Consider the following 15,263-nt stretch of genomic DNA (forward strand, 5'->3'; position numbering starts at 1 on the left):
TCTCTGCAAATATCTCCTGAGATTGTTTCCTGGGGCTTAACCACAGATGACTCCCTGGCTCCCTCTGTCCAGGAGGTCTCTCTGGTCCTGCCCTCACTCTATCCAGGTCCCTGTAGCCTGTGTAGGTGTGGCTGAGGCTCTGAACCTCTTTTAGTCATCAAACCAGAATGGACCCTGATCACCCCTCAAGTTTTAGGACGACCCAGGGTGACCCTCATTGCACTCCCTGGACTCAGGCCTTCCACTGAGGGCCCGTACCTCAGTCTGTGTGGCTGCTTGCCCTTAGAGGAACCAGAATATTGCTCCTTCCTCTCTAGGCCTGGAAGAAGCTTAGAAGTTGGACAAGAGCCTAGACTGCAGCCCCACAGTGTGGGGAGATCTGAGGAGAAGGAGCATGAGGACAGGGTGAGATGTGGGAGATTGCTTTGCTTGTCCACCTGGGAGGACAGGCTACCCCTTAGGTCTTAGCATCTTCTCCTGAGTGGGACCTTCTTGGAGCTGGAGGAAACTGGCAGGAAGAGGGTGCAGCAGAATGGATGGGTGGGACATGCAATTCTGGGGTCCTTGGACAGAGGCAGCCCTCTAAGTTTTCTCTGCTCTTTCCTTAGAAGGTTTGGCTCCAGCTCCTCACTCTGGGGGTGGAGGTATCCAAGCTGGGGGCTGAAGGCAGACCACCCCAACCTAGGGGGACCCTGGGCATCCTGGCGAGGAGGCTGGGCTGGGAGAGAATGTTGTGTCTGGACACTGCTGTTGTCCTAAGGGGACGGTCTGTGGGCAGTGCTGACTTTTTATAGCTGCATGGGAACCATCAGGGAGGAGGATGTGTTGGCTGGGGCCAGGGAGCATGGCTATATTTGGTCAGAACAGAGGGCCCCTGCCTAAGCCTCCAGAGGTCCCTGGACCAGGCACAGAGCCAGCGAAGGCGGGAGGGATGAGGAAGATTGCTGATGGGATACAGCGTCTAGTCTTGAGGCCATGAGCTAGGTGGAAGCTGACCGACAGAAGTGCTTTGTTTAGCCCACACAGTGCTTTAAATCGGAAGGTCTGGCAACACCGGGCTGGAGTTACGTCATGCTGTCCCTTCAGAGGGGACCCAGAGCATCCGTCTTACCCCAGGCCCCGCCTCTCACACCTGCCTGCTTTGCTTCCGTTTGCCATGGCTCCTGTGTCGGCAGCCTCCGGTCCCGCAGACTAGCTGAGCCCACACTCTGCTGCCAGCTCTGATGGTCCTCCCTACCTCCAGTGGGTTCCAGCAGGGCTAGGATCAGAGGTCCGCTGGGGAGCTTAGCCCCGAGGATTGTGCTGGGATGTTGGGAGCATCTTAGGAAAGGACATTATTCCCTGAATGAACAGAAGCCTCCCTCTGCCTGCTCCTCTCTCTGAGCGTCTGTCTGCACGCGAGGGTGTGTTTCTGTGCATGTGTGTGTGTGTGTGTGTGTGTGTGTGTGTGCGCACGCAGGTGTGCCACACAGTGGGTATCACACCCAGATCTCCCTGGAGCATCCGTTTCGGCCAAAGATCCGGGACGCCGTCTGTCGGACCAGCTTGCCGCCTGCTGCCTGTGCATCCTGAAGGCTCTCTGCACCCTGGTGTTTGCCTCTCAAGGTCTTCTCTTGAGAAGGGCCCCTTCTAGGATCGGGAGCCAGGCTGGGGCCCGGAGGACCCAGGTAGGCCAGAGAGGTGACACCCTGCCTCTGTTTTGTATTTGCTTGGTGCTGGCTGAAGATGCGCCAGGAGGAGACCAGCTACACAGTGGTGCAGACGAGCGAGGAGGGGCTGGCAGCCAGCAACGAGCTCCCCGGACCGCTCCTGATGCTGGCTCAGAACTGCGCGGTCATGCACAACCTGCTGGGCCCGGCCTGCATCTTCCTGCGTAAGGGCTTCGCGGAGAACAGGCAGCCTGTACGTAAGTTGGCCCCGGTGGAGCCGCGTTCGACTTGGCTTCACGGGGCATGAGAAAGAAGGTGCTGGGAAGAAGAGGGGCTCTGTACACAGTGGTGTGCATCCCCCAGCAGACGCACCTCACACCCTCAACTTGTGAACCTGACCCCCAGAGTTTCCCACTTATGGCTGCATAGCCCTGGTGCGTCCACATCCACCAGCCAAAAAAATAATAATAGCAGCTCTAATATTGTTTGGGGTTTGGGTTTGTTTTGTTTTGTTTTGTTTTGAGCACTTAATATGTGCCAGGCACTGTGCTCAGTGCTTTGGTGCTTAAGCCTCAGAGCAACCCCAAGAGGTAGGTACTATTATCCTCCCCATTTGCAGATGAAGAAATTGAGTTGGAGAGAGTAACATGCTCAAGGTAACAGCTGGTAGGCAATAGCAGTAGGATTCAGACTCAGGGAGCCTGACTCAAGGGTCCCCTGTGTTCTGAACAACACTACCGAATACACGGCACTGTCCACTAGAACTTTCAATGATGATAGAAACATTTCTCCAATCAGCACAGCCCTCTACATTAACCACTAGCCCTTGAAGTGTGGCTAGTGCAACTGAAGAAGTGGATTATTAATTTTCTTTGATTCCAATTCCAATTTAAATAGTCACATGTGCCCACTGCTTTGGAGGGCCTCTCATACATATCTGAACAGTCACAGAGAGGAGGGTATTGATGATGTTACAGATTCAAACATCGGTAGGTTTATCGAATGGTGGTGGTTGAGTTGCTAAGTTGTGTCCAACTCCTGCGACCCGATGGACTGTAGCCTGCCAGGCTCCTCTGTTCAGTCCATGGGATTTCCCAGGGAAGAATACTGAAGTGCTGGAGTGGGTTGTCATTTCCTTCTCCAGGGTTTATTGAATGCCACCTGCTAAACACTTTACATATCTTGCCTCACAGGTGCTCACAAAGACCCTGTAAAGTGGTTTCTGGTATTAACCCATTTTACAGATGAGGAATCTGTGGCTCATACAGTGGAAGTGACCTGTCCAAGGTCCTACATCTAGGAAGCAGCAGATCTGGGCTTTGTCCTTGAGTCTATCTGACTTTAGAGGCCAAACTCATCCCTTTACTGCATAAGTTGGGGAGTGAGGACTGTGATGGGCTCCGTTGCCACCTGACCCTCCGAACCAGTGTTCATGGTTTCCCTGCCATGTTGGTGAGCATCCCTGACCCTGCTCCACATCCCCCACCACCCTGCCCTGGGGAGCATGTGACTCAGGGACCAGCTACCAGGACATAGCCGGACCAGCTCTGGCCACAGGCACATGGCCAAGGGGTACTGGCTTTCCTGCACCCTGGCTCTGGGTTTACAAGAAGCAGGGAAGGGGCTGCAGAGCTGATCCTGGAGATGTGAGAGGCTGCAGGGTGGGAAGGGACTTGTCGCCTGGCCCAGCGAGCATACCTTGCATGTGTGTGTACATGCATATTCTCACTGACGCTTTCACTTATGGGGGGTACCAGGCATTGTGAAAAGCACCCTTTGTGGTCACTCAAGATCCCAGTCTGACTAAGAACAGCTAGTGGGTGATAGAGGTAGGAATAGGTAGGTGTTAGAGGGAGTGACAACCCCTCCCTGTGCATGGCGACAGGCTTTTTAAGTGGAAGTCCTTCCAGTCATCTCACAGAGACAGACAGCTTCAGCTTGAAATGCTGCTGGCAGGACCTGGGAGCCTGCAGACTACTCATGCCAAGCTCATGTACACTCTCAGCATGGTCCTGCCATGTACAGCCCCTTCCAAGAGCCAAGTCCTTCCTATGCAGCTGGTGGTCCTGCAGAATGTTGCTCAACAGCCCCTGTCTAAAAGATTCCTGGGTTTTCTGGCACTGGGATCCCTTGCCCTGGGGCCAGTTTGGAGCAGGTAGGCAGCAGCCTCTCACCTGCCCTGGCCCAGTGGGCTAGAACAGCCTGTGTGCACGGCTATGGCACGCCCACATGTCTGTGTCCCTGACTGGATTACCCACACCTGGTGTGCGCTTCCTCAGAGCGGGCACACCCTGCCCCTTTGGGCTGGGAGTTGTGACATATGGGCAGGATGAGCCCCGTGGACCAGTTTTGGAGCCTGCTAAGCATGTCCAGCTGGGCACCGCATCCATTTCATGCCAGTCTGTCTCCCTCCTGGGCAGGCCTGGGGCAGCTGGCACATCACCAGCTGGAGCCTGCCCCCTGCTCCTTCCGGGCCCGCTCTTTGGAGACTTCTCTGCCATCTGTTCGGATGCCTCGCCCTGGGGCTTCCTTGGCTCCCCAAGGAGACCTGGGCACTGCTTGTGGCTGGAGACTTGTGCTTTGGACCCTGACAGCCGCCAGAGGCACTGGCAGCCCCCAGGGTCCTATGCTGTGTCCTGTGACGGGGCAAGGTCTGCGATGGGGGCCCAACTGGAGAAGGTGGGGCGGTGCCCAGGAAGCAGGGCGCAGTCCTAATCCTGCCTCCATTCCCTCTGCTCCTCCTCTTCCTCCCTCTCGTGCACTGGTCTGGACCCCACTTCCTCTCCCCCAGCCTCTTGCTTCTCCCATTGCCCACCCTCAGCACCTCTTCTCCCCAACTCTTCCTGGTTTCATTGTGTGTGCGACCCCATGCACTGTAGCCCTCCAGGCTCCTCTGACCATAGAATTTTCCAGGCAGAAATATTGGAGTGGGTTGCCATTTCCTTCTCCAGGGGATCTTCCCAACCCAAGGATCGAACCAGCGTCTCTTGTGTCCCTGCACTGGCAGGCGGGTTCCTTAGCAGCTGAGTCACCGGGGAAGCCCTTGGTTTTATCGGGTAGAGCCCTCTTCTACCTGTTGGGATCCTCCCAATCATCCCATTTTATTTACAGGTTTTGGCCTCCAGATCAGTTCTGTTCCCTGACCACATGCTTGTGTCTGGAATAAGGGGTTAGGGGTGCAGAGGTTCTGGGCCCAGGTTGGAAGGGGCTTCTGGCTCCCTGGACTCTCCCATGTGTGTGAGATGGGTGGGGATGCACTCTTCCCTTCCAGGACATGGTCCAGGCACACCTCCGCGGCCGCCCCATCACCTCCCAGCCAGTGCCTGCTGCCACTGGGACGGCCCTCAGCTGGGCACTGGATGACTTCTGGGCCCCTCCCAGCTGCTAATGGCACATGTTCTTTTGTTTTAGGACAGATCTCTGCGGCCAGAGGAGATTGAAGGTGAGACCTGGCCTCTTAGAGGAGGGTGTTGCTCAGCCATCCAGGAAGATGAGGGGAGGGAGGTGGGTGGGAAGAGGGACAGAGACATCTCGGCTTCCTGTGAACAGGGCCTAGTGCAGAGCCGGGCATCTTCTGGGGAGCTGGGCATTGGAGGAATGCATGAGTCGATGGGCCCCTCGGGGCAGCCTCTGCCCCAGAGGCTCTGTGGGTCACCACGTCCACCTTCCTTCTCTTCCCCAGAGCTCAGGGAGGCCTTCAGAGAATTTGACAAGGACAAGGATGGCTACATCAACTGCCGGGACCTGGGTAACTGTATGCGCACCATGGGCTACATGCCCACCGAGATGGAGCTCATCGAGCTGTCTCAGCAGATCAACATGAACCGTGAGTCCCTCCGCCAGGCACCCCTTCCCTCCCCGGCCTCACCCTTGCTGTCCTCTGCCTGGGTTCAAGTTCTGAGCTCCCCTTTCTTCCTAGCTCTGTGACCTGTGGGCAAACCACTTACCCTCCCTGTGCCTCAGTTTCTTCACCTGTAAAATGAGGGGTGGAATAGGGAGTCAATTGGGGGTATGTTTATTTATTTATTGTTTTTTCTTGAGTTACTTATTCATTTATTTTTTTGGGAAGCAGCTTTATTGAGATATAATTCATATACGATACAGTTGACTCACTTAAAGCATTCCCTTCAGGGACTTTTGTGGTGGTCTAGTGGTTAGGACTCCTTGTTCTCACTGCAGGGGGCATGGGTTTGATCCCTGGTTGGGGAATTAAAGTATAGATATCAGTGGCTTTTAGTATATTCAGAGTTGTGCAACCACCACCCCGATCAACTTTAAAATATTTTCATGCCCCCTCCACCAAAGAAGTCCTATACCACTTTGCCATCACCCCCAAGTCCCTCCCCAGCCCTGGGCAACCACTAATCTACATTCTGTCTAAGCAGATTTGCCTATTCAGGGCATTTCTTTTTTTTAAGTTGAAGTGTGGTTGATATACAGTATTATATTAGTTTCAGGTGTACAACATAGTGATTCAAAATTTTTATAGATTGTACTGTATTTAAAGTTACTGTAAAATATTGGCTCTATTCCCCATGCTGTACAATATATCCCTGTGGCTTTTTTATTTTACACAGAGTAGTTGACATCTCTTAATCCCCAGCCTCTATGTTGGCCCTCCCCCAACCCCCCTTCCCAGTGTGACCGCTGGTTTGTTTTCTGTATCTGTGAGCCTGTTTCTTTTTAGGGGGCATATTTTATTTTTTATTTTGGCTGTGTTGGGTCCTCAGGGGCTGCTCCCTGGTTGCGGTGTGCGGGCTTCTCATTGCGGCGGCTTCTCCTGTTGCGGAGCGTGGGCTCTAGAGCACGAGCTTCAGTAGTTGCGGTGCACAGGCTCAGCTGCCCCATGGCAGGTGGGACCTTCTCAGACCATGGATCATGTCCCCTGTACTGGCCGGCGGGACTGCCAACCACGGGACCACCAGGAAAGAAGTCCCTAGAGGATATTCTAAACAGCCCAATAAATGAATACCTAGCACTCAGTAAGAGTGGAACAGAGGATGCTATCACTATTAGGTTTCTCTCTGTCTCACTTTGGGTTCTCCCAGGAGAAGACCAGGAGACAAGGGTTTGAGTGTGGAGTTTACTTAGGAGGGGCAGGCCCGAGTCGGTCGAGAGTAGGGAGGCGGGAGGGTGAAGACAGGGCGCCAAAGCAGAAGGCACTTGAGGAGCTGCTACTGTGGGTGATGGAGCTCAGGGTGCTGGTGTCGAAGGCCCACCGCGGAGCTGTCTCTCGGGCTGGGTGTTTATCCCCCAAGCTCAGTCACTGGCTGAAAGTGTTGTGAGCAGGCCCTGGGGGCAGGTCTCCTGTATTTCCACCCTCTGAAGGCTGGGTGAAGTTGGAAGGTGGCTGAAGCTGGCTGAAGGTTGGAAGGTGAGTTCCACTTGCACAGTGAGGGAGAGAGGGGGGCAAGTGGGCAAGTGGGCCAGGCGCTCACGACTCCTGCTTCCCTCTCTGTCTTTCTGCATGTTTGTCTCTGTCTCTCTCCTGCTCTGAAATTCTTCGCCTATCTCTGTGACTTCATGTTTCTTTCTCCCCTCTGTACCCCTGTCCAGTTCCTGACTCGTTCCCTTAGTTAGCACCCGGCCTCTCCTCTGAGCTGTTCTGTGATAACCCCCCCCCTGTCCATGGTCACTTCTCTGTCCTCATTTGGCCTCTGCTTTTACCCTGGGCCTGTCGCTGGGCAGGTCAGGGGGGGCTGGCAGCTCCGTCGGCTGTCTAGTTGGAGGTGGGTGGTGGTTAGATGGATGACCTAGCCTGTTCCTCTGTCCCCAGTGGGTGGCCATGTGGATTTTGATGACTTTGTGGAGCTAATGGGACCTAAACTCCTGGCGGAGACGGCAGATATGATTGGAGTAAAGGAACTGCGAGATGCCTTCCGAGAGGTAAGTGGTAGACAGTGGACAGGCAGGGGCGGGGAGACTTGTTAGAATTCCCAACCTGAAAGGAACCTGGACCTCTGGATCCCACCCCAGGGGAAGAAGCTTGGACAGAGAGGCACTCTGGGGAAGGGGTTGTGGGGGGGACAATGATGCTGAAGATGGGGTTCAACCTTGGGATCTGCTTCTGACAGTCTTTCTGTTGTAGTTACTCTTCCCTCCTTCATGCCCCCTCTAGTTTGACACCAATGGTGATGGTGAGATAAGCACCAGTGAGTTACGAGAGGCCATGAGGAAACTCCTGGGTCATCAGGTGGGACACCGAGACATAGAAGAGATTATCCGGGACGTGGACCTCAATGGGGATGGACGAGTGGACTTTGAAGGTAGGTGGGTCTTGAGAGTGGAAGAAGAACCAAGACAGGAGTGGGCATCCACAGAGTGTATCCCTCCATATGGGTGTCCATCATGCAGTCATCAATCTGCCCCAACTTTTCATCCCCTTACTCTTCCATCCTTCCACCCCTCTAATGCATCGTCTGTTCCTGCACCCATCCATCCATCTTTCCAGATCTCTCTTTCCATGTGTTCATCCATCTGTCTCTTTTTCTGTCCAGGTGCCTATTTATCCACTAACAGATCTCCAAACAATTATCCATAGAATCATTTACCTATGGCCTTAGCTACTCATCCAGGCATCTATTCATTCTTCTGTACATTCACCCATGCCTCCATCTATCTGTATACCTCCTCCCATCTATCCATGCATCTGTAACTCTCAACATTCATTCACACATTTATTCTCTACCCATCCGCCTATATCTCCACCCACACTTCCACTGATCTGTCAGTCGTCTATACTTTCCCCATCTGTATCCATCTAATCATCCATCTATCCACTCCTGTGTCCCTCTGCCCCCACCCATCTCTTTCTATGTCTATTGATCCACCTTCTCCTGTATCCATCAATGGGGGTATTTTCTGAACACCACATTCCTCAACCTGACACTCAGACCCCTTAAGATCTATGCACAACTCACTTCTCTGGCCACAGCTTTCACCATTCCTTCACTCACACTCCACCTTAGAACGATAGGTGATCCAAAAGCCTGCCAAGCTCTCAATTGATTACACTATTATTTTTGTCAGGATGCCTGTATTCTATTTTTCACTGGGGCTAAAGTCTATTCCATCTTTAAGACCCAGCAGTGGGGCCACTTCCCTTGGTCCTCAGACTGAGCTTCCTCTTTTCTGGGCTTTCACAGCACCTCAGGCTTACCCTCGTTCTTCACACTGGCCCCTAAGCACTAGTTATATCTCCACTTAATTCTGAACTTTTGGAGAAAAGAGGAATCCTACTTTCTTCATCTCTGAGATTCCCACAGAACTCAGTACCTGACACATAGCAAATGCTCAGTAAAAGTGTTTTAAGATAGTAATAATCATAATTAGTGATCATCTCTAACTGTACATGCTCTATACAGCCAGCAAAAACAAGACTGGGAGCTGACTGTGGCTCAGATCATGAACTCCTCATTGCAAAATTCAGACTTATATTGAAGAAAGTAGGGAAAACCACTAGACCATTCAGGTATGATGTAAATCAGATCCCTTATGATTATATAGTGGAGGTGACAAATAGATTCAAGGGATTAGATCAGATAGACAGAGTGCCTGAAGAACTATGGATGGAGGTTCATGACATTGTACAGGAGGTAGTGATCAAGACCATTCTCAAGAAAAAGAAATGCTAAAAAGCAAAATGGTTGTCTGAGGAGGACTTACAAATAGCTGAGAAAAGAAGAGAAGCAAAAGGCAAAGGAGAAAAGGAAAGATGTACCCATTTGAATGCAGAGTTCCAAAGAATAGCAAGGAGAGATAAGAAAGCTTTCCTCAGTGATCAATGCAAAGAAATAGAGGAAAATAATAGAATGGGAAACACTAGAGATCTCTGAAAGAAAATTAGAGATCCAAAGGGAAAATTTCATGCAAAGATGGGCACAATAAAGGACAGAAATGGTATGGACCTAAGAGAAGCAGGAGATATTAGGAAGAGTTGGCAAGAATACACAGAAGAACTATACAAAAAAGGTCTTCATGACCCAGATAACCACGATGGTGTGATCACTCACTTAGAGCCAGACATCCTGGTGTGTGAAGTCAAGTGAGCCTTAGGAAGCATCACTACGAACAAAACTAGTGGAGGTGATGGAATTCCAGCTGAGCTATTTCAAATCCTAAAAGATGATGCTGTGAAAGTGCTGCACTCAATATGCCAGCAAATCTGGAAAACTCAGCAGTGGCCACAGGACTGGAAAAGGTCAATTTTCATTCTAATCCCAAAGAAAGATAATGCCAAAGAATGTTCAAACTATCACACAATTGCACTCATTTCACACGCTAGCAAAGTAATGCTCAAAATTCTCCAAGCCAGGCTTCAACAGTACATGAACCGTGAACTTCCAGATGTTCAAGCTGGATTTACAAAAGGCAGAGGAACCAGAGATCAGATTGCCAACATCCGTTGGATCATGGAAAAAGCAACAGGGTTCCAGAAAAACATCTACTTCTGCTTTATTGACTATGCTAAAGCCTTTGACTGTGTGGATTACAACAAACTGTGAAAAATTCTTAAAGAGATGGGAATACCAGACCACCTTACCTGCCTCCTGAGAAATCTATTTGCAGGTCAAGAAGCAACAGCTAGAGCCAGACATGGAACAACAGACTGGTTCCAAATTGGGGAAAGAGTATGTCAAGGCTGTATATTGTCACCCTGTTTATTTAACTTCTAAGCAGAGTACATCATGCGAAATGCCAGGCTGGATAAAGTTCAAACTGGAATCAAGATTTCAGGGAGAAATATCAACAACCTATATACTCAGATGATGCCATCCTTATGGCAGAAACTAAAGAGCCTCTTGATGAAAGTGAAAGAGGAAAGTGAAAAAGCTGGCTTAAAACTCAACATTCAAAAAACGAAGATCATGGCATCTGGTCCCATCACTTCATGGCAAATAGATGGAGAAACAATAGAAACAGTGACAGACTTTTATTTTCTTGGGCTCCAAAATCACTGCAGATGGTGACTGCAGCCATGAAATTAAAAGATGCTTGTTCCTTGGAAGAAAACCTATGACCAACCTAGACAGCATATTAAAAAGCAGAGACATTACTTTGCCTACAAAGGTCCATCTATTCAAAGCTATGGCTTTTCCAGTAGTCATGTATGGATATGAGAGTTTGATCATAAAGAAAGCTAAGCACCAAAGAATTGATGCTTTTGAACTGTGGTGTTGGAGAAGACTCTTGAGAGTCCCTTGGACTGCAAGGAGATCCAACCAGTCCATCCTAAAGGTGATCAGTCCTGAATATTCATTGGAAGTACTGATGATGAGGCTGAAACTCCAATATTTTGGCCACCTGACGTGAAGAACTGACTCATTGGAAAAGAGCCTGAGGCTGGGAAAGGTTGAAGGCAGGAGGAGAAGGGGATGACAGAAGATGAGATGATTGGATGGCATCACCGACTCAATGGACATGAGTTTGAGCAAGCTCTGGGAGTTGGTGAAGGACAGGGAAGCCTGGCATGCTGAAGTCCATGCGGTCGCAAAGAGTCGGACATGACTGAGCGACTGAACTGAGCTGAACTGAACATTTATTATATACCAGTCACTGTCCTAAGTAACTTTACATGTATTATCCCATTTAATTTTTACAATGACTCCAGGGACTGCACTATTATTACCTCATGTTACAATTGAGTAAACTGAGCCTCAGAGAAGTAATATAACTTGCTTCTCTTACAGAGAAGCAGAGCTGGGTCTTAAATTCAGGCCTGGAATCTCAGCCATTCCATACATTACACTGTTCATGACACCATCTGAGGCACCATGGGATACAGGGGGGAAAAACACAGCAAAACACTGATTCTACACTCCATAAACTTGGGTGCTGAGCAGAAAGGCAAGATAAACATGAGCTAGACTGTGAATATGTCCAGAACACAAAGGCTGGGAGGCCTTTTCTGGGGAGTAGCTGGTCTTCAAGGTCAAGGAGAGTGTGGCAGTGGAGAGGCTTGGCTACCAAAGGCTTGGCTACCACCAGACCTGAACATTTCAGGTACCCCGTGTCCAGGTAGTGACCCCTACAGATGACAGCTCTTCTCTGAAAGCCCAGTGTCTCCCATTCATTCTACCAGCATGTGCTGTACACGAGCTGTGTGCCAAGACCTGACCCCCACCTTGAGGAGCCCATGACCAGCAAGGAAAAGAGAACCGACAGTATAGTCGATGCTATTTGGGGGCAAGTACAGCAGGCTGTTGCATCCAGTGGGGGCACCTTTGCCAAAGTGGCGAGGATGAGGGAAGGCTTCCTGGAGGAGGCTGTAAGTAAGCAGAGCCCTAAGAGACAAGGAGGAGTCACCAGGTGAAAAAGAAGGAAGAGATACTTGCCCTATGGAATTGAAAACTCTTATCTACACAAAAACCTACAAACAGATTTACTGTTTATAGCAGCCTTACTTATAATTGCCAAAATTTGGAAACAACCAATATGCCCTTCACTAGGTGAATATATAAATAAAACTATGGTATACTCAGGCAATGGAATATTATGCAGCGTTGTAAAAGAAACACGCTATCAAGTGATGAAAAGACATGGAAGAAACTTAAATGCACAGTAAGCAAAAGAAAATCTGAAAAGGTTGCGTACTCTGTGATTCCAATGATTTGACCTTCAGGAAAAGGCAAAACCATGGAGACCCGGAGACAGTGAAAAGATCAGTGGTTGCCAAGAGTTGTTCATGGCAGAAGGGATGAATAGGGGGAACACAGAGGATGTTTAGGAAAGTAAAACTATTCTGTGTGATACTATAATAGGGATACATATCATTATACATTTGTCCAAACCCACAGAGCCTCCAGGTCTTCCCAGGTGGTGCTAGTGGTAAAGAACCCACTTGCTAACGCAGGAGACTCAGAGACGTGGGTTCGATCCCTGGTTGGAGAAGACCCCCTGGAGGAGGACATGGCAACCCACTCCAGTATTCTTGCCTGGAGAATCCTCATGGACAGAGAAGCCTGGGGGACTACAGTCCATAGGGTCATACAGAGTTGGACACGACTGAAGCGACTTTCGGGGATGTTGGTGATGGAGAAGGCTGTGTGTGTGTGTGTGTGTGTGTGTGTGTGTGTGTGTATAGAGGCAGGGGGTAGATGAAAAAATCTGGACTTCCTGCTCAATTTTGCTGTGAACCTAAAACTGCTCTAAAAAACAGTCTAGTTAAAAGAGAAGGGAGTGGGACAGGTTGCAGAAAAGCTAAGAGGGGAGGGGAGGAGGTAGTCAGCTCCACCTGAGGTGCAGACAGGGGATCCGTGGAGTCGAACTTCGTGGTGGGGGATGAGTAGTGACCGGTAAGGCTGGAGCTGTCAACTGGGGCCAGAACAGGGAGGCCTTGGGGTTGTTCCCGTTGCCCTGTGGGGACCATGAGAGGTTTGAAAGGGGTCACAGGTACAGATAGAAAGATCCTGCTGGCTGCTGCAAAGAAGAGGGATTGGAAGATGCTGGATGGGGAACTTCCCTGGTGGTCTGGCAGCTAGGATTCCATGCTCCCACTGCAGGGGGCCTGGGTTCAATCCCTGGTCAGGGAACTAAGATCCTGCGTGCCACGTGGTGGGTGAGACCAAAAAACCAAAAAACCATGCCAGATGGACACAGGACCAGCACCGGTCAGAGGCGGTGGCCACAGACGGGGGAGGGAGGCAGCGATCTGAGGAAGGTGTGGGGTTAGTGTCCTGCACCCTGACTGCTGCTTTCTCCCCACCCCCGCCCGTCCCCCACCCCCACCGCAGAGTTTGTCCGGATGATGTCCCGCTGAGGCCGCCAGGGCCCCTCCAGGACCGCCAAGCTCCGCGGGGCGGGAGAAGAGCCTGAGCTCGCCTCACCCCGCTGCCGCCGCCGCCGCCGCCGCCGCCGCCGCCCAGAGCCCAGGATGTACTGGCGGACGGGGCCTGCCTGCACCCCGGGGAGGTGCCCACCCCGGACCCCCACCCCTCCGCACTGTGAAAAAGACTCACGACTCCTGCAACTGGAAAGGGGGGGCGCCCGCCAACGAGGAGGCCACCATGCCAGGCCGGCAGAGGTCAGGCCGGGCGCCGAGTGCCGCGGACCCAGCCGCCGCTGCTGGGGTGGGGGGGCCCACAGCATGTCTGCCCCAGGGCAGAGCCTCTCACCACCTTCCTTAGCTCTGTGCCCGTCCCAGCTCGCCTCAGCCCTGTTATCTCAGAACCAATAAAAACATTTCCAAGAGGAAGGCGGCTTTGGGGTTCTGCTTCTCCTGCCTGGTTAGATGATACATGTATTTCCTGAGTACCAGCTACACTCGGGGAACTGGCTCAAAAACCTTCCTGCACTCGCCTTGTGTTGAGTTCCGCGAGGTCCCCAGCCTCTTCCACACTCATCTCAGAAGCCAGAACCCGGTACCTTTAACTGAAAGGGAGACTGGGGCAAATACGGATGTAGCTGAACACAGCGCTGCCCGGAACAGAGTCAAGTTCTATAAGGAAAGGAGACTGGATGTGGCTTGCGCAAACCCTGGAGCAGGGTCTGCCTCACTTCCCGCCTCCCTGGAGCTTTCTCACTGCTTGGGGAGACCGACAGGAGATAATCACATCCATATGTGATTACAAATTGCGGTCCTGCTTTTAAGGAAAAACGCGGGGACCTTTGGTGGGGTAGAATAAGGAGGTCTGGACTACTCTCCCGGGAGGTCAGGAGAGGCTTTCCTGAGGAAGTGATAACACGGTTTTTGCCCAGGAGGAAATCCCAGAGTGTGTGAGAAGACAGATGTAGAATCAGCCTTCATTCTCTCCACCAAGCGAGAAGCAGGATAAATGCTTGGATAAATAAATCCAGGGTCCTGGATTTATTATGCTCGTTGTGTGACTTTGGGCCAGCCACATCTCCTCTCTGAACCTCAGTTTCCTCATGTGCAATAAGGGGATAATAAAGTCCACTGTAAATGATCTCGGGGTATTGCAGTGCCCACCTCCAGAGGCCTAGAAATAGTGCAAGGTGGCATTATTAAACAGGATCCATTGTAATCACTGTCATTAATTTCTCTAATCAAAGGCTTAAAGGAGTCTGAAGGAGAAGTCTGTGGGCACAAGTTGCCCAGAATCTTTTGACAGGCTTGAGGCATAATCTGACTGGTGTGTGGGATGGAACATGGACTCCAAGCCAGGGGTTCTCAAACTTGAGTTTGCTCATCAGGAATACCTGGAGGGTTTATTAGGCACCCCCAACCCAATGATTCAGGTCCAGTGTTTGGGACAGACTTCGTGAAGTTGTATCTCTCACAAGCTTCAGGGGATGCTGATGCTCTCAGGACCTCAACTGGAATAACATGGCTGAACATCCCAGGCACAGGGGACGTAGCTGATGGAGGCTGTGGGCTGCAGGCTGGAAGCGGGAGGTAAGTAGACAATCCCCTGCCTCTCTGTAGCCACAGAGAGAGGATCCATGTTATCAGATCCATTAGAGGAGGATGGTGGGCTCCCCCCCGGCCCCACCCTCTAGAGGCTTGGGTAATCCCTGAATCCCCAGAGCCAGGGGGGCTGGGAGCTCCGAATTCACTGGAATAATCCAATTCTGAGACTAAGCCCTTGGCTCTGCGCCCTGGTGGGCAGATCTGCAGCCTTGCCTGCTGCTGTACCCAGCTGTGCCCACCGACTC

The 15,263-nt window shown here is 51.3% G+C and overlaps 1 protein-coding gene across 5 annotated transcripts in view; it reads left to right on the top strand.

Annotated features, from left to right (window-relative positions):
• Positions 1-13,570, top strand: part of CABP1 (calcium binding protein 1) — a 60,678-nt gene extending 47,108 nt beyond the window's left edge. For 4 of the 5 annotated variants that reach the window (XM_020901568.2, XM_070475410.1, XM_070475411.1 and 1 more), the window contains exons 2-7: positions 1,726-1,902; positions 5,061-5,091; positions 5,332-5,475; positions 7,426-7,535; positions 7,768-7,915; positions 13,382-13,570. In XM_020901568.2, the coding sequence (XP_020757227.2) occupies positions 1,726-1,902; positions 5,061-5,091; positions 5,332-5,475; positions 7,426-7,535; positions 7,768-7,915; positions 13,382-13,407 (636 nt within the window). In that variant the 3' untranslated portion in view covers positions 13,408-13,570. The remainder of the gene's footprint in view (positions 1-1,725; positions 1,903-5,060; positions 5,092-5,331; positions 5,476-7,425; positions 7,536-7,767; positions 7,916-13,381) is intronic. The other variant, XM_020901565.2, reaches the window with a different exon arrangement.
• The last annotated feature ends 1,693 nt before the right edge of the window (positions 13,571-15,263 follow it).

Source organism: Odocoileus virginianus, chromosome 12 (genome assembly GCF_023699985.2).
Source record: "Odocoileus virginianus isolate 20LAN1187 ecotype Illinois chromosome 12, Ovbor_1.2, whole genome shotgun sequence".
Taxonomy (NCBI): Eukaryota; Metazoa; Chordata; class Mammalia; order Artiodactyla; family Cervidae; genus Odocoileus; species Odocoileus virginianus.